Source organism: Zophobas morio, unplaced genomic scaffold (genome assembly GCF_036711695.1).
Source record: "Zophobas morio isolate AGI-343-1 ecotype UQ-CSIRO unplaced genomic scaffold, CSIRO_AGI_Zmor_V1 ptg000002l, whole genome shotgun sequence".
Taxonomy (NCBI): domain Eukaryota; kingdom Metazoa; phylum Arthropoda; class Insecta; order Coleoptera; family Tenebrionidae; genus Zophobas; species Zophobas morio.
The window spans coordinates 14,451,313-14,475,753 of NW_026972107.1; the positions used below are offsets into that span (position 1 = coordinate 14,451,313).

The window sequence follows — 24,441 nt, forward strand, 5'->3', positions numbered from 1 at the left end:
TTGTGACGTAACGGTGTTTCTTCCGACTTGTGTGTAACAGGTTGTACAGCGTTTCAGGTAAGTGTAGTAGATTTAACCTCAAAACCTCGCGTTTATCACATTCACCTAGGACTTGCGAGGTGTATTTTTAAAAATAAGGGGGTAAAATCATCCACAAATTCTTTTGTTATATATGTATTTAATAATTTATTGCTTAAACAAAGGCAAGAAATACTAGTGTTATATATCTCTCAAAAATTATAATTTTAATTTTCGTGGTAGTTTTTCAGCTTATGCTTCTCGTGCTGGTGGTGCTTTTCGTGTAAGTGATGTTTTTCACCTGAATGTTTTTTGCCATGGGAATGTTTGGTTTTAACATCTGCAAACTTGAATTATTTTAAATAGTCAGGGTGTGTTGTTATTGTCACCTTTATGAGAATGTCTGGCGGCTGGATGGACCTTCACTTTGGAACGTCCTTGGGTAGTACTTTCAGGAACGGTGTTATTAGTTGATGAGTTGGTTACTGAAGGGGAACTACAAGCTACGAAACATTTTGTTTTTGTTTTTTTTTTTTTTGGAAATAGAATGGTTGGTAATTTACCCGAACTGTTGTCGTTTGTCGGGAGCAGACCCGTAGACCATGGACGTATGATATTATTATTTAAAATAAAATTTTGAAATTGTTGCCAATATTGCACGTATGAACTTAGATCAGGAGGCCATATAGGTAAGGGGCCATTATCTAATAAATAAAAGAAATAATATGAACAACTCTTTAACAGCGGGTGGTAATTTGTGAAGGTTAATGATTTTTAGAGTGATCTGTCGTTGTAAAATTAAATTTTGATACCAAATAAAGTTTTAATACATACTTTGATTATCGTCTGCCAAACACAGCGAATTGATAACCACAATCAAAACTAGGACAACTTGTTGAGACTTCATTTTACATTTACTGGAAGCATTTCAGCGTACGTTACTTATAACGAAAATGTTGGAATTTGAAACTTTTTTTCTTGAAATATTTACTTAAATATGCAGATATTTTGTTGATAAACTCCTCCAGTTCTTTGACAAATGGTGCAACAATTTGAAACGGTGACTTTCCAGTATCAATTTGCTGAATTTTTATCGCTAATGTGGTCTAATTACCATATTGTTTCTAAAGTAATGTAGATAATATGCGTACCTTAACTGCGTGGTTTTACTAGTTATTTTTCCATCAATGACATCTTGATAATGCAATAATTGTTGTGTTAATTATTAATTTTGTATTAAAGTGTAATATTGTGTAAAGTGTAAGACTGCTAAATCTGGCTAAATCAACTTGCACTGAAATTAGTTTCAGGTTTGGATTTATGATCATAGTGTTTTTTTTTCATTCAATTTAAAATATTTAATTTACCAAAACACAAGCTCATAATGGAGTGTTGCAGTGTTTAAAATACAAAAATGATAGTTTTCCACATTTGTGTTTGTATTCTTGTCAGTCTGTTGGAGATTTTGTTAGACAGATAATTTTAGAAACATCTTTACCAATTATTTGTATTTCGTTCTTGTAGTTGAAATGTATTTCAACTACATTTTTGATAAATTTTTAACTACAACTTAACTACAATTTTAATTAGGTACATTCTTGAACAGTCTTTTCTAAATTTTATTGGGTTTTAGAAAAGAAGCAGGTAATTTGTTGTTCCAAAAGTAACAGGTAACAAGGACCTTTTCCTAGTATTAAGAGGGATATTGGCTTTTTTTAATTCACAATTTTGTTGTCATCGACTCCGCCCAACTGTTAGGTTGGATTACCGAATCAGGTGTAGTCGCCTAAGATTATAAGAAACTTTAGAATAAAGCTATAAATCATAATGCAAAGAAACCTGTTGGGTTTAAGTCATTTACTAGAGTAGTAACTAGCTTGGGCCAAATACCAACCTGCGATAACGTTAAACCACCCTATCCCTTTATACCTGCTTCAATTACAAATAATTATTTTCCAGAAAGTGTAAAATGTAAAGTAATTATTTCTTAATGATTTTAGTTTCTAATCGTGAAGTAGCATTTTTGATTACGTGTTTAATTTTTTTTTATAAAATCTTGTTCAGTTCAACGTGTTGAAAACTTTATCGCCTATCTTTAAATCAGCGTTTTTTTTAAATATGTAATTGAAGTGAGTGGTGACAAAATTAAATCGAAGTGGCAGTTTCGCCACGGAAGTCAGGGATTATAAACGGTCAACCACCAACTTTTTAACAGATGTAAGGGTACGTCAAGTCCCATCAGCTCAAAATAGATGACCAAATTTTAATTTTCAGAGAAAACATCCAAATAAAGTGGACCTTTTGAACAACTTAATTATTCGTAAAGTTCCTAAAAGGCCAGCTAATAGTTCCTTTAGCGAAATTGAAGAAAAACCTCCAAATAAAGTTGTGGAAATGACTAACACCAGGTAGGGTTTCTCTATAGTTTATTTACAAACGGATATCTTACACGTGGAACAGGAGACGGTACCCATCTTCTTCGTTTCGATGTCGGCGGCAGAAGAGAGTACTTGCCGTACTCGCGCCTCCTTGTGTCCCCAGTTGGTCTCTGCGTCGGCGCCAGGCTAACCAATCACGAGTGGTGTTCGGTGAGCATATTGAGTTGCCTACTCGTAGGCGAGAGGAAGTAGTACGTGTGCGTTGTGTTGCCTACATTAACATCACAGCAACGCCACATACGCCACATACCCCCCCCCCAAGTAACGGGTGACAGCTGTCAAAACGGCTGTCAGTTGTCATTCTCTGAAACGTGCGGGGAGCGTTGACCTGCGGCCTGACCTGGTGGTTTGAGTAACTTCCTGTGTTCGTACTGGGGATGGAGCCGGTGGTGGTTCTGGTTCTTGGAGAATAAAAGCGGGTTTTACTCTGTCGATATTCACTGTTGTTTCCCTACCGCCTACATTGACCTTTATTGTCTTAGCAGTACGAGACAGAACAAGGTGTGGACCGGTGTAGGGCTGTTGGAGCGGTCTTCGCACGGTGTCGTCTCTTAGGAAAACATGGCTACATTTACTGAGCTCTGTGTGGACGAAGGTGCTTTGCCTAATGTGGTGCGACGCTGGAGTTGGGCGAAGTTTCCTCATGTGGTCCCGTAGTTTTTCTACAAAGGTAGTGGGTTCTACGGATCTGTCGATATTGCTGAAAAAGAATTCGCCTGGGACTTTCAGTTGCGTTCCGTAGGTCAGCTCTGCTGGTGAGTGACCGATGTCTTCTTTGATGGCTGTACGTAACCCTAATAATACTGTAGGTAGAACGTCTAGCCAACTTTCTGCTTCATGGCACATGATGGCTGCCTTCATGGTTCGATGCCATCTCTCGATAAGGCCGTTGCTCTGGGGCCTATATGGCGTCGTCCGAGAGCGCTGAATGCCCAAAATTTTCGCCAAGGCATTCATGGTGGATGCTTCAAATTGTCGCCCTTGGTCGGTTGTAATTTGTCTTGGGCAACCGAATCTTGAAATCCATTTTTCGTAGAATGTCTTGGCGACTGTCTCTGCGGTCATGTCGGTCATGGGTGCGATCTCTGGCCACCTGGTGAAACGGTCAGACATAGTGAGGCAATACCTGTAGCTTTGAGAGGGAGGTAGCGGACCTACTATATCGATGTGCACATGTTGGAACCGTTCTGTGACGTCATCGAAATGCTGTAATGGGGCTTTGGTGTGTCGGCCAACTTTGGATCGCTGGCAAGGGATGCAGCTTCGTGCCCACTTCATTATGTGACTCTCCATAAATGGCCACACAAATCGCTTCTTGATGAGCTTACTGGTCGCTCGGCCGCTGGGGTGTGAGAGGTTGTGAAATCCTTCAAAAATTACTTTTCTCGAATCTTGTGGAACGTATGGTCTAACCACCCCCGTTGACGTGTCACACCAGATAGCTTTCTGGCCGGCCTGTGGGGTGAGTTTTTCTAACCGCAGGCTTGTTGTATCAGAGTTTAAAAGTGCTTTTAGTTCGGCGTCTTTTTCTTGTTCCTTGGCTAAGTCGTCGGTGTCAATGAACGTAGGAGTTGTGATTTCATTGACCCTTGAAAGTGTGTCTGCAACTGTGTTTTGTTCTCCTGAAATGTGGATAATGTTGGTGGAAAACTGGCCGATGAAATCTAGCTGCCTGACTTGTCTTGGGGATGCTTTGCCTGCTTTCTGCTGAAACGCGTAGATGAGGGGTTTGTGGTCGGTGAGTATGCAAAAGTCTCTGCCTTCCACCATGTGCCTGAAGAATTTTATGGTTTCGTAAACTGCAAGCAGCTCACGATCGTATGCGCTGTAGTTGCGCTGCTCCTTGCTAAGTTTTCTGGAGAAGAAACCTAAAGGTTGCCAGGTCCCATTGGAGTGCTGCTCTAGTACGCCCCCGATTGCGTAATCAGAAGCATCGGTGATAATTCTGAGCGGCAGATTTTCGGCGGGATGTGCCAGAAGCGCGGCGTTGGCTAACTCTGTCTTGCACGTTTCAAAAGCGGCTTCAGCTTCTTCTGTCCACTCGACTATTGTTTTGTCATTCTTCCGCGCGTTGTTCAGATATTGGTGAAGTGGTGTTTGGGTCTGGGCTGCGTGGGGAATGAAACGTCGGTAGAAGTTGATCATGCCAAGGAACCGTCGCAGATCTTGAACTGTCTTTGGTTTGGGGAATTCGCGGATTGCACTGACCGACGTCTCAAGTGGTTTGGTTCCACTCCCGGAAATCGTATGTCCTAAATATTTCACTTCGGCTTCACCAAACACGCACTTGGTCGGGTTAATCACTATGTGATGCTCCCGTAACCTAGAAAATAACATTTTTAGATGTTCGACGTGCTCTGCTTCATCTCGGGAGAACACTAAGATGTCGTCTATATACACGTAGCAGAAATCAAGGTCACTTATTAGAGAGTTCAGGTGTCTTTGGAAAGTCTGTGCGGCATTACGTAGTCCGAACGTCATAACTGTAAACTCGAAGAGCCCGAACGGAGTGCACACGGCTGTTTTAGGAACGTCTTCTTCAGCCACGGGAATTTGATGGTATGCGCGCACTAGGTCTATGGTGGAGAACACACTTTTACCTTCGAGTCTGTAGGTGAAGTCCTGTATATGAGGGATGGGGTAGCTGTCAGGCACTGTCACGTTGTTTAGGCGCCTATAGTCGCCACATGGACGCCATTCACCAGGGAGTTTCTTTGGGACAAGGTGAAGCGGACTAGCCCAAGGGCTCTTGGATGGTCGGCACCAGCCCTGTTCCATCATATATTGGAATTCGGCTTTCGCCACTCTCAACTTCTCGGGTGCAAGCCTGCGAGGAGCTTCTGCGACCGGGGGACCTCTGGTGATGATGTGGTGGAACACGTTGCCCCTGTGCTTCGTTCCAGGTGGCGGTGGGCGTGTAATTTCTGCGAAATCCGCTAGCAGTGCGTGATATGGCGTCGTCTTGGCCACTGTCGTGATCTGAGGCGACTTGCATATAGCCAGGGTTCCGCGAGTTGATAAGAGGGTGGCTGCGTCTACGAGGCGTCGGTTGCGGAGATCAGGTAGGAGGTTGTGATGCCTCAGGAAGTCTGCTCCGATGATGGGTTTGCCTACGTCTGCCACTATAAATACCCACTTGAACGGACGTTTCAGCTTGAGATCAAGGAACATTAGCTTTTGGCCGTATGTTCTGATCGCGCTGTCGTTGGCCGCGAAGAGCGTTGTCTCAGCTGGGCTGAGATGTTGTCTGCCTGAGAACAATCTCTTGGGTAACACGGAAACTTCTGCCCCCGTGTCGATTAAATATCGGGTACCTGATTTTGGGTCGGTGATGAAGAGGCGTTGTGTTTGCGCTGCGTCGTGGACCACCTCAATCGTCGACGGCGCCTCTAGTTTAACGGCCTTTTGTAGTCACAGGGTTTGGCGCATCTTCTGGCGTTTGCTCCGAACCGATTGTGATAATAGCAGATATTATCGTCCTGCGGATTCGACCTTGACCTAAATTTGGCGCGATTCCAGTTTTCGCCTTGCCCATGGCGCCTTCTGTCGTCTGCGAGTTGGTTTACTGTGGTCGATAAAGTTACGAACTGCTTCTGCAGTGCCGTAATGGCGGCAGCCATTCCATCTTCTTGCGCCGATGTAACGGTTTGAGAGGCGTGCGCGGAGGTACCGCGATTTAGGGCACCAATATTTGCTGTGATGGCGCTGGTATGGTGGATTTCGGTCAATTTGTCCGCTATGGTCGCCATTTTGTCCAGCGTTTCTTTATCATTTGCGGCGAGGATCATCTGTAGTTGTGGGGGTAAACGCTGCAACCACAGAGTCTTGAGGACGTCACCGCTGATCCCCTTACCCGCTAGGGCTTCCATTTCTCTTAGTAGTTGTGACGGCTGCTTGTCCTCTAACTCTATTTCGTACATGAGCTTCCGTAGTCGTTTTTCGGGGGTGTCTGCATAGGCGGCGATCAATCTGGATTTTATGCTTTCGTACTTTGTCTCTTCTGTTGGGGGGTTGGCGACCAAATCGGCAACCGGCTGGAGCGTCGCGCAGTCTAAGGCGGTTACCACGGTCCAGTACTTGGTCTGGTCGGACCTGATTCTCGCGCAATTAAATTGGGCTTCGACTTGTGCAAACCAAAGCACCGGGTCTCGCTGCCAGAATGTCGGTAGCTTCAGATTTGAACCACTTCTTACCTCATCAAGGGCTTGTTTGTTGGAGATGGTAGCCAGTTGTGTCTGGAACTGGCAAATTATTTCTTGTTGTTCCTGCAGTTTCTTTTGCATTTCTTCCATGGTGCTAGCTCTTCCTATTTTCTTTCCGGGGTCACCAATGTGGAAATGACTAACACCAGGTAGGGTTTCTCTATAGTTTATTTACAAACGGATATTTTACACGTGGAACAGGAGACGGTACCCATCTTCTTCGTTTCGATGTCGGCGGCAGAAGAGAGTACTTGCCGTACTCGCGCCTCCTTGTGTCCCCAGTTGGTCTCTGCGTCGGCGCCAGGCTAACCAATCACGAGTGGTGTTCGGTGAGCATATTGAGTTGCCTACTCGTAGGCGAGAGGAAGTAGTACGTGTGCGTTGTGTTGCCTACATTAACATCACAGCAACGCCACATACGCCACAAAGTTAGTAAAGCTGCAAGTTCCAATGAAGAATGAAGAAAAGCAATTTGTCTGTATATTTGATTTGCGATATAAATTAAGATCAATTAGAAATACCTGAATACTATATTATGATTTTTTTAGTGCAATGCAGCAGTTTTACAGTACATAATAGAAGAAATGCTGCCAATTTCTACAATTGATAGGCCATCTGACGGTGCATTTAAATCTGTTTGCCGCCAAATTTTGCCAAAACAAATTTCAAATCACAAGGAAAACTGTAAGCGTAGTCTAAGGAGTTTTATGGAAACTCAAGATTTTGTGTGCACCACTGTAGATATTTGGTCAAAAAACAATAAGAGCATCTTCGGAGCTACGGCCCATATTATTGATACCGAATCTCTTAAAAGGAAATCGTTTGTTTTGGCGTAGGAGAATTAAATATTCTCAGACTCACGATCCAATATTCTGCACAACATACACCAAGAATTTATTAGCAATATTAGTAAAATTAGCGGTACTGTAACTGTAACTGATAATGTCAAAAAATTTTGTAAAGCTTTTAGATTTTTTTCAAACGAAAATACAAATGAAAATGCGTCTAGCTCATCTCAAACAGAAGCATGAAACGGAACAGAAAAAGATGAATTTCAGCTTCATGATTTGAATTTCATTTTATTAAATAGCGATGACGATTTGGATGATATACATTTACCTATCTAAATAATTTAAATTTAAACGTTACATTTAATAGCAACAGTTGATATACAAAAAACCGTATCTAATTCTCTAGTAGTAATCTTAAAAAAAATTATCATAGTGTTTTTGGCAAACTATCAGCGATTTGAAATGCTCGACTAAAGCTTCTGATGAAATTGAAAATATATGTCACAGAAAATTGACTATGCCTTGCGTTACAAGGTGGAACTCTTTGGTCAATTCTGTGGTGGTGATTTTTGCAGATTCAAATCCATTTAGATAAAATATGTGAAGTTTTGAGAAAACCAAAATCAAAAAATATTGAAATTGATGTGTTATAGGTGAAAATCAATGTTATTTACGTTACGTTCTCCCTAGTATTTTACAAATTCTGTATAGTAAAAACAAAACACAAAATCTACGATTTTGTGGGCCACTGTAGTAAAAAATATTCAGTCACGCTTTCAACATATATACTTGATTTTAAAAATATCTTGAGCAGGCCTTATATTTATGCAACTGTCTCGTTGCCAGTTTTTAAAATGAATTGGACTAATAAAAATCAAGAATCTGATAAATATCAGATCATCAAAGATTTATTTTTAGACGAGTTGTACAAAATGATCCAAAATCTTCATTATTTAAATGTGGATCATTTTTTGACTTTATGTCGTCAAAAAATCTTGAAATATCTAACACCAATGGTTCTCAGATAGAAGTATTAGAATATTTCCAATCGTCTAACAAAGAGGTAATAATGTTAAAAAAATTTTCAAATATTTTAAAGATATTTAGGAAATGTAATGCGTTACTTCTGTCATCAGCGCCTGTTGAGAGGATTTATTTTTAAAACATAACAAAGAGTTGTAATTAATATAAGATATTTTAATGTTAGTGAAGTTATTATATTTTTTTATATGATAAACTGTATCTGATTGTATACACAATGTTCAGTGAAACTTCTGGAACTAGAAGTTAATTTTATTGGACATTTTAGGTATTGTATCGGTGTTTAAGATCTCTAGGTGGCATAATGGAAAAACGTTCAAGTGAAGAATACAACTACTTTGTATTTTGAAAATCTAATAAATATTTTCTGTGAACTTTTTGTGGTTTTATTGTCAAGAGTCACTAATTAATGACTTAACCCAAATATACTTGCGCAGCCTAGTAACAAATAAAAAAAAGTAAATCTGTTTTATTGCATTTATTTAAAAAAAAACACCATTCTTATAAAATACGCTCCAAAAAAATAATAGTCTTTCAACAACTAAGCTTCATTGTTTTTTGAAACTCTTCAAAATCGGATAAATATTATCAAACGCTTCGTAAATCTCCTGTCGAATTTTAGCTCCCGTCAACACAACCTTGCCCGAAACAAAAATCAACAACACAATTCTGGGTTTCACCATCCGGTAGATCAACCCTGGAAACAGTTCAGGCTCATAAGAACTGAAAGAACTGTGCGTGAGAACAAGTCCTTCTAATCTAATAGGGAATTTAACATCACAGCTCCCCACCATATTTTGAATCTTAAAATCTAAAAATTTGGCCGGAAAACCCAATTTTTGAATAATTCGGGCGTATTTCCGGGCCGCTAATCGCGAGTCGTCTTCGCTCTTGGCCCCAGTGCACACCATCTTGCCCGAAGAAAAGATTAAAGCTGTGGTTCTAGGTTCACGAATTCTCATTATGACGGCGGCGAAACGTTTGGGGTTGTATTCGGCGTTACGGGCATGTAACGCAATTTTCTTTAGGTCTAGTTTGCAGCTGAGATTCACTGTTGATACAATGTTTCTAAAAGTAAATAAGTTAGTAAAGTGTGACATATGTATTAGGTGTAATTACTGTAGCTGAGGTACGATGTTTGGGTCTGCTGAATGGGGGGTCATTGGGGTTAAAGGCGACGGGGTAGCGGGTCCCATTGATGGTGTTGTTGCTGCTCCACTTGTCCCACCTAAATTTACCATAGGGGACATCATTGTATGTTGCTAAAAATTGAAATTAGAAAAAATGGTCATTTTTTGTTGTGTTGTGACTTACTGGTGTTTGGGATTGTATACTTGTAATGGGGAGTGCAAATCCTGACACATATTTCGTGTGTGGCATGGACATCCCCATTCCTAAACCTAACGTGGGTGTGAGAGCCCCCATGGGGGCTAACGGTGGAACTTGTTGTGACTGTGTCGTTGATGGTTGTTGCTGCTGCTGTTGAAGTGCATTTGGCAAAATCATTTGATCTTCTTCAGGCTGATGCAAAGGTGTCCCTAAAATGGTTACTCAAATATTTTGGATTTTAGTTTTTAATAATAACATACCAATACTGGGAATGCTAAAGCCAGGACTTGGTAGCATTTGATCCATTTTGAATTCGTGTATGTGGAACTACAACTTGTTTAAAGGTTTTGGTCTTATTTATTCTATATACTTTGGTTTGTTTGGAAGTCCATATAAATAATCAACTACATGACTAAAATAAAGCACTTCTATGTTGGAAAAGGCAAATTCAATGTTGTTATTTGTTTATAGGCACAAATCACGGGCACACACTTTTAATGGAAAACTTAAAACGGTTTTCAGAGAGCAGAACTTCCCTCATAGGTTCTTTGCAAGTTCTGATAAACTGATAAATTATTTCACACCGTTGAAGACAAACTGACAGGGTTGACATCACGTGACGGCAACTTCAAAAACAAAATTCCCCATTTCGATTGTGGATCATTTTTGTTGCTTGATAATTAAATTCTTTATGTAATTAAGACATAATTTAATAACTACGTCAAATTTGTCTTGGAAATGATGTATACAATTTATAAATTTGACAAATGTATGTAATTATAAAATTAAAAATATTACTTTGTCAACATTGTCAAGTACCAACATGACGTTAAAAAATCACTAATTCCATTCTAACCTATTTTCCACATGTACTAGTGTTCGAGTTTTTTGAAAATAAATAACAAAAAATGGTGAGTTTGATTGAGTGTTTCTTCAGTGATTAACTTTTTTTGTAGGGTAAGGCAAAAAAGACAAGAAAAATTGCCCAGAAGAGGTTTGCTAAAATGAAAACAATGATAAGCCATAGTGACCCTCGTATTAAAGCCTCACAGAGACAGCCCCCTAGAAAGAAAAAACCGGAAGACCCGCACGCTTTGAAAGTTCGTGAAGCCCCTCAAGTTAGTTCAGCGCTATTTTTCCAATATAACACACAGTTAGGACCACCGTATCACATCTTGGTGGATACAAATTTCATCAATTTTTCTATAAAAAACAAGCTGGATATAATCCAGAATATGATGGACTGTTTATATGCAAAGTGTATTCCATACATTACGGATTGTGTTTTGGGTGAATTGGAGAAATTAGGACAAAAATATAAAGTTGCGTTACGAATAATTAAGGACCCTAGATTTGAACGAATACATTGTATGCATAAAGGTACATATGCTGATGATTGTTTAGTGCAGAGGGTTACTCAACATAAATGTTATATTGTTGCTACAAATGACAAGGATTTAAAACGTAGAATACGAAAGATACCTGGAGTGCCGATTATGTATGTAGCCCAACATAGATACACTATTGAAAGAATGCCTGATGCCTATGGTGCACCTAAGTCTTAATTTTTTTATAAATAAAAACTTGAATATTATCTTTTATTACTATAAATACTACAAAGTTATAAATTTCCCCAATAATCTACAATATTTTTTTCATCCAGCAGTGACCAATTTGGCGACGGTTTGTCAACATTCAACCAGTTGAAGTCATCCACACATTTCCAGTTATTACAATGTTTATCTAAACCAGATTTCTTAAAATCGTTATCTAGTCCGTCATACTTTAAGTTATAAGGCGCTAAAAATATACTGTGGCAATCCTCCATTATGGCTCTGCTCGTGACGTGAAGATAAATATTTACATTTTTAGAAGCATGCAATCTTAACTGTTGACAAGCTATAACTAAAGTGCAATCTGTACAGTTTTCCGCAAAAATAGAAGTCGATACCGGTCCAGCAAAAATATAGCAATTTTTTAAATAACTTAAATGCAACGTTGAAGGGCATCCCAAAATTTTCACTTTACAGTTTTCCAAGTTTTCCACAGTCACATCTTTCTTGAAAATTTCGTCGCCGCCGATTTCTAAAATTTCTCCAACTCTGTTTGAAAATCCGCACGTTTGTTTTGCGACGACAGTGACTTTACCATGAAAGTCTACTTCATCTCGCTCTAGTTTTTTGTTGTTAACTTTAGGTTTGGTTCTGTTTTTGAAACCAAACTTCTTTTTTGGCAGTAGTTCGTCTTCCAGTTCTTTTAATTTATTTGTTAGTTCCTGTATGCTTTCCTGGCATTTTTTTATATCGTAGCTGCGTAAGAATATATTTGAATTAGCTACGTACTTTTGTAGGAGTAAAATTTCCTTGGAAATATCGTTGAAATGGTCTGGAAGCACATGTTTTTCAATTGTGTTTGAATGCATGAGCAGATTTTCAATATGTGTGCGTTTATTTGCAAATGTTTTTTCAAAATATCCTAACTTTTCATTGTCGGCAGCCAAGTTGCTTTTATCTTCTTTACGTTTTTGTAGTTCTAGTTTTCTTTCGACGTCTCGTTTTGTAATTAAATTAATTTTATCAATCCCACCCTCCATGATTTCCATTTTTGTGACACTTTACAATTAATTTTGTTTTTTGAGTTCTTTGTCAATGCCTTCTTTGTCTAAGCGGTATAGTGGTTTGTTGGACCCAGCAGCTGCTTGTAGTACGTTTGCAAATTGTTCTTTTTTCTTTAATGTTTCTACACGGGGTTCTAATCCTGGGAGATTCTGCAAATCAAATTTTATTAATTAAAAAAGAATCACAAAATATGTAAAAAGTACGCCTCTAAAGCTCTCCTCATTGGGTGTTAGAGTTACTAATAATCCATAACCGAGTGCAGTGCCCCCAAAAAGCCATAGAAAAGACTTGATTAACCTTCCGGCCATCAATTTTTTTCAGAGTCCCAATAGGCGTAATCGATTTGGCGAACTTTACAATCTGAATCTATCGTTTCCCCAATTTTATAATAGTATTCCAAGAGGGATGGGTAGTTGTCGTGCAGATATCTTCTGTATTCTAGAAAGATAAGCACTGTCATGTGAGTATAAATATCAACATGTTACCTCACCTCTTTTGGTGTTAATACCGTACCAAGCTCCGTAACTGACGGCAAATAAAAATGCTTCACCCACAAATAAGATTATTGCACCACGTTTAATCCACCTTCGCGTAGCTGGTTTTGGGTTTTTAATTAACATTTCGCGAAAATTTCGACTTAAGGGAACATGTGTGACTTGGGAACGTCACAAATTTGAGGTTATGTGATATGAGTCATTGAATATGAAAGCTTCTGTGTGATATTTCTTGAATGCTGCTCTTTATATAAAGAATCAGAATTTTTGGTTGTCGTGAATTATTTCTCTGTTAACTATTAATAGAGAATTTTGACGAAATTTTCCGGATTTTAGAAAATCTTGGTATCTTTGACAGTTGATTGATTTATGACAGCACATTTGGAGGGAAATTTGAAAATAAAAACAACACAGTCAGCGAGGACGTGAAAAACAAAATCAAATATTACGAATTTTGTAATTGATTTGTATTGTATTGTCGTTTTTGAGCGATTTGTTTTTCAATTTTACGTGTGGTAATCGTGGTAATATTTGAAAAGCAGTGTATTTACATTTCTTCTGTTACTGAAACTACACACCTCCAAATGTCAATGTCAACTTTACGTCAATTTGAATCAGTAGGTTTAACAAAAACCATATTGTCTGTAGATAATGAGATTTTTAGTATAAAAGAATCTTTTAATAACACGTACAATGTGTATCGTAGGAACATTTATTAACATGACCTTTGGAGATAAATATGCAGTCAAATGAGTGAACCTTGGCACAATTTTTATTCGCAGAGTTGCCAGAGTGGTTTCAAACTCTGTAAATTATTTTGAAAAGTGGTTTACAGTCCATGTAACTTCTTTTCAGAAATTTGAAGGTTGACCTATGTGGGAAAAAATTGATTACAACGCTTCAAAAAAATTTATTTGAGAAAATAAGATTTACAATATCTTAGAATATATATGAAATATTCCATTTACTTGTACATTGATAAAGCAACAATCTTACAACAAAGTTATCGTTCACAAATATTGGTGTTTCTATTTAGATCATTTTTTTATTACATTTCTTTGGTTTTTAACACAAGTACAAGCAAACAGAATAAGTGTGAACATATAATTTCTTCGTTTAAATTTAAATAAATTTAATAATCAAAGTACATAACCAGGAAACACGACTTCTCGAGAAAACCGTACAAGAAATATAGAATTTCTGGTAGTTGGCAAAGAAAGATCTTTTTGGAAGCTGCGGTGGGAGAAGTCGTGGTTTCACATAAACGTATTAAAGAGACGTAACAATCAGTACAAAGTAAAATGAAGATTTGTTAAAACAGACAACATTTTACAACGATGTTAAATATAGTATTTTCATTTGCTTTTTACTATTTCGTAATAAGACACTTATTAGTTATTTGTCAAATAAAATTTTGAACAGATTTGCGCAAAGAAACATTTATGTTTTTTTTTCATCTTTAGTTATTTAGTATCAAAATATGTCAACATTTGTTTTTGCTATCTAAGAGTAATTAAAATATATTTAGTCTTACAAACACGTGGTTTGTGTCTTTTCAAATATGAAACATCGAACACGAATACAAACAGCAACAAGTCTCTATACAGACAGGGTCCACGTAACCTGCCGAGTATTCACAACACAGGTACGAAATAAATATATGCTGTTCAGATAAGTATACACGATTCCTATAAATACAGATAACAGTTGAAAATCATATAGTCGTCAGAGGTGTATATCGTCCGGACATTCATATCAAATAAGGAAAATTCCCAAAATATATTGGTTGTTGCACAAAGCGTCCACAGATTTGTCCAATATGAATCTCCAGTAACATCGTTTACATAAACCATATCTATTCAACACGTTTTACTAAATATAGCTCCAACCAAGTAGAACTTGACTTAACTGGTAAAGCTGTGTAAGAGGTTCCACGAAAACAACAGTAAACATTGACCGAAGACTGATGCTTGTGAGAATAAAAAATCGTACACGCAAGGCAAACACTTAATTCATAATAGATTGTCTTGCAATCACACCGACTTAAACATCATATAAAACATGAATCACTTGTTCCCAGTTGGCGTAATATATCTTATTGTTATATAATATCAGTATATCCTTCACAGATGCCGCGAATGTTGGATGCATAAATTGCTCATGATTGTCTTCTAATCTAAAGGGATTCGTCACAAAAAGTCTTTTATGTGCTGTAATCGAACGACTCCCATTCCGAAAATCTGGAGTCTTGTTTTTGCAGTCTTTGGGTACACTCTTTAATGTACGAGTCCTGTATCCGATACATACCAGAATTCGCCTGGAACATCAACGTCTCCAGAATACGCTCGTTCTTTATTGCCTTCGACGGCAAAACGACCTGCAAGAAAAACCGCATCAGATGGCACTTCTCCAAAGTTTTTTCACGACAATATATTCTTTGGAAGTTTCCTTTTGAAATTGGAAATTTTTTCGTCATATTGATCATATTATAACATCACAATAAGCAGCAATCGCTACGAGCTTCTACTATTTCTGAAATCTAACCCTAGAGAATTCCAAAGAATAGTTAAAAATAATCTATGAATCGATTCATGTGTTTCATCGATTGTGTCTGAGGCGATTCTTTGTAATGATTTTCCTGCAGTTTTGAGAATACACTTATTTTATGACTTGTACCTACATAAAATTTTACAGCAGCAGCTACTAAAAATGCGGCAAGCAGAAATCAGAACCGTAATTATAAAACACTGAAGTGGTTTATAATATTTTGCAGGGTGGTGTTATTCATCTAGAAATTATTTTTTTCTTAAACCCAGACAGTTCAGTTTTTATCATTCTGTTGTAAATTATTCTACACGCAATGTGAAATTGTATTTCCATTTAAATTACAATCTTTTGAAGCATCGTGTATTCCAGACCTGGATTTCTACCGATGTTATTCTGAAAGCGATATTAAAAAATGAGTTTGCATAAAACGATCGAACAGCTCCGGGTCGCGTCATTATTTATTTCAGTAGATGCGTTACATACAAAAAAAGCAAATGGTTGAGAAAGTCTGGAGAAGTTTTAATGGTCCCGTAAAACTTTTTAAACATTCATGAATGTTGTGAAAGCTTTCAAAGGATTTCAGTAACGCAAAGTTGTTGATTAGCGAGTATCCAAAACTCAAAATCGTGTTAAATTACCATTATCCGAGTCAATAATAACAAACCTTAATAAGTTCTTGGGGCGATATTCTATACAGCTTCAAATCTCTAGCCAATCGTTCCATAATGCACTTAAATTCTAACTTGGCATCCAATTTGCTGGAAGTTTTAGTACGAATTTTGTGCCTCGCCCAGGCCAACATCGCTTCAAATTTCCTAACTTCTGGAACTTCTAGATTCCTAAACACGAAAAAAGAAAGCGATTTTGGTTCCGGAGTTGTTGGAGCAGACGTTACCTGCACATTATCATTTGCACCATGGATTCACTCAGGGTGAGGAATTCTGGAGTGGTAAAAAGAGCGTAAGCGCGGGTTTCCACAAAGGCTAAAATCATGTTGACTAACTCAGATGCGGAAGTATACCTCCAGTAGTAATTTTCTAATGAGCATAACATGCAACACACCTGAAATTAAAGTGAGTAATGGTTTCCTCGATGAGTTGGAAACTTACGACTTCGATTCTGAGAAACTGTTTGGCGTGGTGGAAGCAGGCTTGAAGGAGTTCTGGAAGGTCGTAGTGTTCAGCTGCGCAAATAAGTCCTGGAATGGTTGAACAAGTGAGGGGACAAGATCCGGTGTGTAGATAATCTAACAATATTCGGAAAGTGTCTGGATCGAATTCTATAATAGAAAATTCAGTCTGCGCCAATTTGGCTCTGTCAACTTTTTGAGCATCAGCACACACGCTTAGCCTTGGAACCGGCAACTGGGCAGCTGTGGGTTTATCCTTGCCCTCTTTGTCCTTCCCTTCTTTATCTGCAAAATCAAATTATTGTTTGTATAGACAAATTAGATTTTGCTTGTTCAAACAAAAATGATTACTGAGATTTATAAGGATTTTTCCATCTTGTGTTTTAATAAAGTTCGCGCGTTTTTACCGAACGAGTTAAAGGGAAGCTCTTACTTGAGCAGTCCTGGCTGCTGGCCCACTTCTTCTTGTCCTCCGCGGAGAGCTGCTGGGCGTTGTGTTTCCTGATGGACCTGCCCCAGCCGGCCGTTATTGTACCTAACCTAGAGAACGCTCTTTTGACCATAGGTGAACTGGGGACGCTTTTTGGCCGAGGCGATTCTATATCTGGCACTTGTAAAAAGTTGCTACTTTTCGGTCTACTTTGTTGCGGACTCAATAAAGTGGGAACTGGCCTCGCTAATAGTTCAGCCACGGGCACTTGAGGCGAACCGAAACCTGTTTGGATGCCGTACAGCATTTCTTGGAAGACTCTACTACGTACTCCCAAAATTGCTCGAACACCCACTAATTTGGCCTTCTGCTTTGACTGCCCGACGAGGAACACCACGTCGAACAGTTGCGCGTTTGCCAAGGTGTTGGCATCGGTGTTCAGGAACATCCTGGTGAAGTCTTTCGCTATCTGATCATAATCTTCGAATTGATCACGGACACTATCTAATAAAGGTGAAGAGGGTCTCATATGGCCAATAGGCCGCCAAGAACCTGCAATCAAAATGATTATAAATAATATCTTCAAAACTACAAACATCGCCTCAAAGACAAAACGTTACAAAGATGGAGACTGACTCGAGGATTTTTTGTCCAGGAATAGGAAAAACGCAGTTGAAGTCAGTTTATTGAAATAAACTCCCAACATTTTTATTAAGACTTACAGCAACGATATAACACCTAGAAAACAGCAGGTTTGCAACTGTTCCTGATCACGCCCCTCACCACTACTCTGTAAGAGCCTACAGAACTATCATCCGCGTTAAACACACTATCCCTATCTGCTCTTGCAGCAAATTTTTTTACGAGTCACTATAAAAACAGAAAAAACTTTAATAGTGTTTGGAAGAGGTGTTATGTGGACGACATTTTTGCCATTTTCAGACAACAACGGTGTTTTTAAAAAGTGATAAAAGAAACACACAAAGCTTTTGGTGGATAAATTCACCACACAAGAATTTTAATTTCGAAGATATTGCACTTCAGACGCTGTTTGTAACAGCACTAATTATGTACTTTTTAAGCGTATAATGTATGAGGGGAAACTGCAGAAACGTAATATAAAAAGAAACGGTATACGTAAATGAAACCTCCATAAATGATGAAAGAACTCAATGAGTTTATGTAAAGTTTGTAAGTTTGAGGGTTCGTATCGGAAAGTTGATTCTTTGATGTTATGCACTCTTGACTTTCAAAGGAAGTCGAATTATTAATTATTAAAGTAAGTAAGGTAGTTGCCTACCAATTGTCGATTAAAGTTGTTGGTGAAATTATAGAGTATTTGGAGAGAGTATAGAGAAGTTCGGTCAGTGAAATGGAGGTAAAAGTGGTGTACGTTAAGCATTTTACTGTTCGAAACTTCCTACACAGGAAAGGACAGAGTACTAAGCACGAAAAATACATGAAGGGTTGTTTGACAATGACCGAATAAGTGTCATTTGTGAAAGCCGACCTGTACGTTCTCGGTGTTTTGGGATTTTGTAGGATTTGTCTGGTCGCAATTTTAACAGCGCTGACAATAGAAGGCGGACGAACGTACAGTGGCGGAACAAAAACCTCTGTGTGTGGGCTCATACTGACAAGTTCGCTTGGAAACTTTTTTTACTAAAGATAATTAGCTGCTATGTTTAGACATTGTACAAGTATTTTGGGAAAAAATCTTGTTGTTGTATAATAACGTCATGTCGAAAATTTACTAACAACTCCGAAACAAGTCTTATAATAGGTGGATAAATATAATTCTATGAAGACAATGAGAACACAGAAGTCTTGAATGTTGTATATCTAAATTAGTCTGGGAAATCTTTTCTGGTTTAAACTATACCACTTACTTTGATCTGACACTTTTGTATATTATTCGATTGATTGTTAGAAATACAGAAAAAGTTCTGTTGTGTTTCACTTTAATATATTTATATTTTTGAAGAGTTACTACAGAATTAGGCGGTGTTGAATTAGACCAGAGTACGAAAAAACCTACAAACGCACTTAATAAGATGAGTAAAATGTGTTCATAGTTAGAAAGTTCTTGACTTTTTTCGAACAACGTAAACTTATCTTTTGACATGAATATTAAAAAAATGTCTTGTCATATTTAAGACTTCTTTTGAGATGAATTTATTTCTTGAAACTTGAAAAATTTGTCAAAACGTCATCGTATGCAGTATGTTCTTCTGATGACTGTTTTGAAATTTAATTCCGTGCAGTTAAAATATTTAGTTTCAGAGAAAGGAACGAAGTTTGAGTTATTCTAAGTAAAGACATCTTTGGCTTGAACATTAAAATTATTAATTATTAAGCTTATTGCAGATATAGTGATTGCACCGATAACCAAACTAATCAATGAGTGCATTGTTATCAGTATTTTCCTGGATGATTTAAAAACAAACCTAGTTATACCCATTTTTAAAAAAGGTGACGTTAACAAAGTTAGAAGTTATAGACCAATATCATCAGTCAGTGTTGGATTGAGAACATGGGGGTCCACCGGGAAATTTATAAAGTGGGACCCTGTGGTATTGTAAAGAGATGCTGTTTGAGTATTATCATTACTATTATTATTTTCAGTTTTGTTGGCGACATTGGCGTTTTGGAATTTTGATGACGCTACCAAGAAAAACAAAGCTAGTAAAAAAATTGTGGAAGGTTATTTTGTTAGAACCTCCCTTGTTTTTGAAGTATGGTCCGATAAATTCCGCTTCTTTAAAAAATTATAAAATTAGATTCTGCGATTTTCGTTTTGTGCGTCTTTAAATATGAAATATATTTAAAGCAGATAACTAACTGGAAAAAATCTTGACATTCTTAATTTCTCACTATAAACTTAACTTCGACTGTTTATGTTTATACGTCGATCGAATTCGACCACTAGCTCAAACATCAGCAAAAGAAAATGAAATTTGATTGATTTTGTGTCCTCTACGCAGAGGAAAGAACTGATTGATTAATTAATACATTCCCCAAAAACACTAATAAATTTGAAAAAATGTAAGATGATGACTAACGATTTCCTATGTTTCAAACAAATTTAAAATATTTGCACAATTTCACAGCATGTAAATACAATTTTGAATTTTTTCCCAAAAATCTCGACACCTAGGGTAAAACCTCAACACGAATTCGAAATTTTTATATACATGGAGTATGTAATCCTATAAAATTTAAGATACATTTGTTCTACAAAATTATAAAATGTCGTCATCATTTTTTAGGAGGCCATAAACGAAAAAATTTTGATTAACGATTTACCATCCTTACGATAATCTTAAAAAACTTGTAAGTTTTTAAAGCATTCGGTTTTATAATTTTATTTCAAAGTTAAATTGTAAAATGTTACACAATTTGGATTTTTTCCCCAAAAACCTGGATATCTAGAGTGAAAACACGACCCGAATTCACATTTTGTTTTTTAATTTGTTATAAGGTGCTTTATAATTGTTTTTTAAACAGGGCAATCTTGACGTTGATGTGTTTTTTTTGCAAAAATGTCAACGTCAGCGATTTCTATATGGATCCGCTGGAATCATGATCAAAATCTTTAGAAATCCACAACTTTTTAAAAAATAACCTTGAAAATGGCGTGCAATGTTAAAAAAATGTAATAAAAAAACTTCACGACAAAAATAGTCTTTTTTTTTATTTTATAAAAAAGCACTAAAAACTTCAACGTCAAAATCGGCATGTTTGCTTAAAAACATGATAAAGTACCTTAAAATAGATCGAAAAACAGGTAAAAAAGCTTAAATAAATGGAAACGTACTATTTTATTTTCTACTGATTTCAGTTTAGAAATTTCATCTGATACATCTGATAATCCAATCTTTAAACCCGAGTTCTTCACATGAGAATTGGATTTGAAATAAACAATGCCTTTGGAATCACCAAAACTTATTGTTACGTTGCTCGGGGAATAAAATCGGCGTGGATAAAACTCAACAATTTATTTCTTAGTAACTCAAATTTACACGTCGAATTACACAGCGACTATGTACAAAATAATTCCGGCGCAACTGGATTCTGAACACGCATGGTGGCCTCTATTTAACCTATGCTTTTCTCTCGATGGATCGAGACCGCCGCTTCGAGATTTTTCTAGGTTGTCCATTGCGACTTCCGCTTCCAGGCTTTTCTTTAGCGATCTCCGGCCGCCGTACATACGAGAAAACTCTCGACGTGCCACAGGCGTCACACCGGGGCGGTGTATGGGTTTATTTCGTAACATTATATTTGGTAAATACTTATAAATTAAATCGGCAAAATTGTAAAATGATGTCATTATTGGTTTAGAGGGGCATAAACGAAAAAATTGATTAACGATTTATAATGGTTATGATAACCTTAAAATGTTTGCAAAATTTCAAAGTATTCGGTTTTGTTACAAAGTTAAATTGCCAGATGTTGTAATTTTGATTTTTTTCTCCAAAAATCTGGATGTCTAGGATAAAAATTCAACACGGGTGCATAAACCACATGTGTAGGAGTATCTTATTTTATACAATTGAAATTTACTACTGAAAATTTTGGACATGATGTCAGCAAATTGTATTGGTAGGGATGATTAGCCAATTTTTGATCATCTACACGATATTCGTAATACACATATAAAATTTGACACCTGCGTCAGTAGTTTCCGAGATTATCTGTCTAATAAAAATCCGGACAGACGGCAGACAGACAAACGGAAACGGGCAACCTATTGTTTCGTAATGAGTTTACGCTCTGAAAGTAAAAAGATGCTCTTATTTAATATTTAAACATATATCGTTTTTTATGCGTCTGAAATTTCCCGGTGTCCTGGTGGCATAATCCGACACTGTCGACAGTAATCGGTACTTTTGAAAATTTTGGAGAAATTGTTATAACAAATTGTTAATTATTTTAATGAAAATAAACTATTCACTATATTATTACTGCTTTCGACACAGAAAATTATATAATTATATTTTGATTGCGTTTCACACGAGACATTGTTACTCAAACTAATTTTGTAATTTAACAAAGGGTTAAGCTTGAAGAAATTATATCTGTAAAAAAGTAGGTATATAAAATATGGAATCTTCAAGGGTTCTCTTTTAGGCCTATTTAATTCTTGATTTACTTGAATGATCTTCTTCAGGAATTTTTAGAAAATCAATCAGAACAATTAAAAATTTTTTCTCATTGATTTTTGTAATTAATTATCTATTTTTCAGGTGAGTTATTATAAATTATATTAATTGTTGGATCTGACATGTGTAAAGTTTTTATACTTCGGCACGAATAAACTTTACTAAACTTTACTAAGAAAAATAGCTTTATCGGGACATTTGAACGAAATCTCTTTGGCAGTTTCACTATAAACCTGTCTTCGATTCTTAGGGGAGCACAGGGTAAAGACAGCTACTGGGAATAGTTTGTAAAATAGACACTGCGTATCTGAAACATTTAAACAAGTGCGGCTTTTTTGTGTTCTTAAATTAAGGTATGTTTTGAAAAATATTTTGACCAATACTTGACTTTTCAAATTAAAAATTGTAACGATGAATTTCTTTATAGTTGGTTTTATAGTGTCCTACTTTTCCCTTGGATTGCCTAGATGACTCGGTGTAGAAGTGAAAATCAGTTTTATACGAAGTTATTCAAGAACTTTTTCTAACTTCTTGGGAACTGCAAATAACTATAAAGTGGATGAAGAGTATTTAAGACAGTTAGAGCAGTTTGTAACTGTAAACTTCTAAATGTTTCAGAGTTGATATAAATATTTAAAAGCAAGAATAGTATGCTCAACACCAACGCTGGTCCTATCTTTGTTTCTCTATATTTAATTTAATGGTAAGTGGGGAAAAGGGGCGTGGTCAACACCTTCAGACGTAGGTTTATTAAGATTCTGATCAGCTTGATTTTGTTAGTAAAACTCTTTTGGTGTTGTCGGGGCGCTATTTCGTATGAACAAGGTAGTAATCAATCTTACAGACGATTTAATAAGATCGTTTAATCAGAGCAAATATATACTCGTATTGCATGTAAGGAAATTATCCATCAAGTTTTTTCGTCAGAGTTAGTGTTCGCGGTTCCATTAGTCGAGTAGGTAGGTATAAATCGGGCATAATTACTTTATGACACTGGTGCAAACACTGTAAGCATTTTCTTTCAACACGTGTTCGCATTTTAAACATTTATCGCACGGATAGATCAATATTTATATCGTTTGAAGCGACAACTGTCTGACAAGTAAAAAAGACTGAGCTCGTTAACTGTTGGAAAATGAATTATCGATAGAATGTGATGCAACGTGAAGTGAAAATAAATACGGTCGTGGACGTACCTCTTCTATAAGGCTTGGGAATTTGTCCAGTCTCTGCGTGGTTCTGTAGGTTGGCGACGATGTCCTCGAGCATTTGAGACCTCGTTCTTTCCTGCATCCTGGCGAACTTGGGAGCGGAGTAGCTAGCCCTTTCGCCGTTGACGATTTTCGTAAGCAGCCACTCCCTGAACATCGGTCCCTTGTCGAAAACACTTTGCTCCCATAGATAAGGCTTGTAGGCACCCACTTCATCTCTTGTAACAACTGACACTTCATATCGAGTGGGTTTCCTCTTAATTCTAGGAGAAGTTCGCACTGAAAGTTTGAAAACCGTATTATAAACGACTTCCACAAAGTTTTATATTGGATGGGAGTTAAAGCAACATTTTTCAATTTCCAAATTGATTGAATATTTCTCGAGTGGGAAAGTTAATATTTGCTCGTAGCGCGAGGAGGAAAGGAAAACAAAACTCACCTAAGATGAAGGTGTGGAGGAAGTGACTTTTGATACAAGCGGGCGAGAAGGCCGTATTATCGGCTTCCAAAAACACCACACACACGATGTCGTTGCCTATGTGCCTCTTCCTTTGCAGCTTTTGAGGGTCGTGCTTCTCGTACGGCAACAAGGTGCTGACATGGAACATAATTTCAATGTTCCTCCAGTTCGTGTAAACCGAATATAATCCTAAAATCATCAGGCTTCAGCCGGAGTAACGCTAACACAACAAGAGCACCTGTTAAATCGTGAACCGTATCCAAACCCCCTTTGTATTTATCGAAGCCTTTAAGACGCACTTTCTCGCCGAAAATCTGCAGGAACTCCTCGAACAGCACCGAATTATCGTTATTGTCTAGTATCTCTTCTTCGGTGTATTGTCCTTCTTTCACGTAAATAACGCCCACTTTCAGTTCCGATTTTATGAAAACCTTCAACAAAAATTTGCGCGACTTAATTACCACAATATGACATCGCTTTATTATCTATCTTCCAAATGCGGTGCACACGGTGAGAATTAAGACCGTAAAAGCTCCATAAAGCTAATGAACGCTGTAAATCCCAAAAG

At 37.3% G+C, this 24,441-nt stretch overlaps 5 protein-coding genes across 9 annotated transcripts in view; 1 reads left to right on the top strand and 4 right to left on the bottom strand.

Moving 5' to 3' along the window:
- Window positions 1-230: 230 nt before the first annotated feature.
- Window positions 231-971, bottom strand: LOC135145858 (dendritic arbor reduction protein 1-like). The gene is made up of 4 exons (XM_064078013.1): window positions 853-971; window positions 582-722; window positions 408-521; window positions 231-358 (listed from the first exon to the last, which is right to left on the bottom strand). The coding sequence occupies exons 1-4, from the start codon at window positions 923-925 to the stop codon at window positions 246-248; spliced, it is 441 nt and encodes a 146-aa protein (XP_063934083.1). The 5' UTR covers window positions 926-971; the 3' UTR covers window positions 231-245.
- A 7,982-nt stretch (window positions 972-8,953) lies between these two features.
- LOC135128493 (uncharacterized) lies at window positions 8,954-10,423 on the bottom strand. The gene is made up of 4 exons (XM_064055377.1): window positions 10,080-10,423; window positions 9,805-10,028; window positions 9,610-9,752; window positions 8,954-9,558 (listed from the first exon to the last, which is right to left on the bottom strand). The coding sequence occupies exons 1-4, from the start codon at window positions 10,123-10,125 to the stop codon at window positions 9,039-9,041; spliced, it is 933 nt and encodes a 310-aa protein (XP_063911447.1). The 5' UTR covers window positions 10,126-10,423; the 3' UTR covers window positions 8,954-9,038.
- Window positions 10,424-10,640: 217 nt separating this feature from the next.
- Window positions 10,641-11,413, top strand: LOC135128509 (rRNA-processing protein FCF1 homolog). Of its 2 annotated transcripts, none has more exons than XM_064055378.1 (2): window positions 10,641-10,730; window positions 10,776-11,413. In XM_064055378.1, exons 1-2 carry the CDS (start codon window positions 10,728-10,730, stop codon window positions 11,382-11,384), a joined length of 612 nt encoding a protein of 203 aa, XP_063911448.1. In that variant the 5' UTR covers window positions 10,641-10,727; the 3' UTR covers window positions 11,385-11,413. The 2 variants fall into 2 exon arrangements, with proteins under 2 accessions (XP_063911448.1, XP_063911451.1); XM_064055381.1 differs by having other exon boundaries at window positions 10,660-10,746; window positions 10,791-11,413.
- Window positions 11,404-13,315, bottom strand: LOC135128472 (tubulin-specific chaperone C). Of its 2 annotated transcripts, XR_010280423.1 has the most exons (3): window positions 12,928-13,315; window positions 12,641-12,875; window positions 12,418-12,586 (listed from the first exon to the last, which is right to left on the bottom strand). XR_010280423.1 is itself a non-coding variant. In XM_064055376.1 (2 exons), the coding sequence occupies exon 2, from the start codon at window positions 12,419-12,421 to the stop codon at window positions 11,441-11,443; it is 981 nt and encodes a 326-aa protein (XP_063911446.1). In that variant the 5' UTR covers window positions 12,422-12,586; window positions 12,641-12,740; the 3' UTR covers window positions 11,404-11,440. The 2 variants fall into 2 exon arrangements, 1 of the variants encoding a protein (XP_063911446.1); XM_064055376.1 differs by lacking the exon at window positions 12,928-13,315 and having other exon boundaries at window positions 11,404-12,586; window positions 12,641-12,740.
- A 516-nt stretch (window positions 13,316-13,831) lies between these two features.
- Rsh (radish) overlaps window positions 13,832-24,441 on the bottom strand; it is a 324,789-nt gene continuing 314,179 nt past the window's right edge. For all 3 annotated transcript variants that reach the window (XM_064055372.1, XM_064055367.1, XM_064055362.1), the window contains 8 exons: window positions 24,112-24,304; window positions 23,853-24,062; window positions 23,399-23,692; window positions 17,041-17,589; window positions 16,588-16,892; window positions 16,374-16,540; window positions 16,143-16,317; window positions 13,832-15,308 (listed from right to left, as the gene is read on the bottom strand). In XM_064055372.1, coding sequence (XP_063911442.1) covers window positions 15,135-15,308; window positions 16,143-16,317; window positions 16,374-16,540; window positions 16,588-16,892; window positions 17,041-17,589; window positions 23,399-23,692; window positions 23,853-24,062; window positions 24,112-24,304 — 2,067 coding nt within the window. In that variant the 3' untranslated portion in view covers window positions 13,832-15,134. The remainder of the gene's footprint in view (window positions 15,309-16,142; window positions 16,318-16,373; window positions 16,541-16,587; window positions 16,893-17,040; window positions 17,590-23,398; window positions 23,693-23,852; window positions 24,063-24,111; window positions 24,305-24,441) is intronic.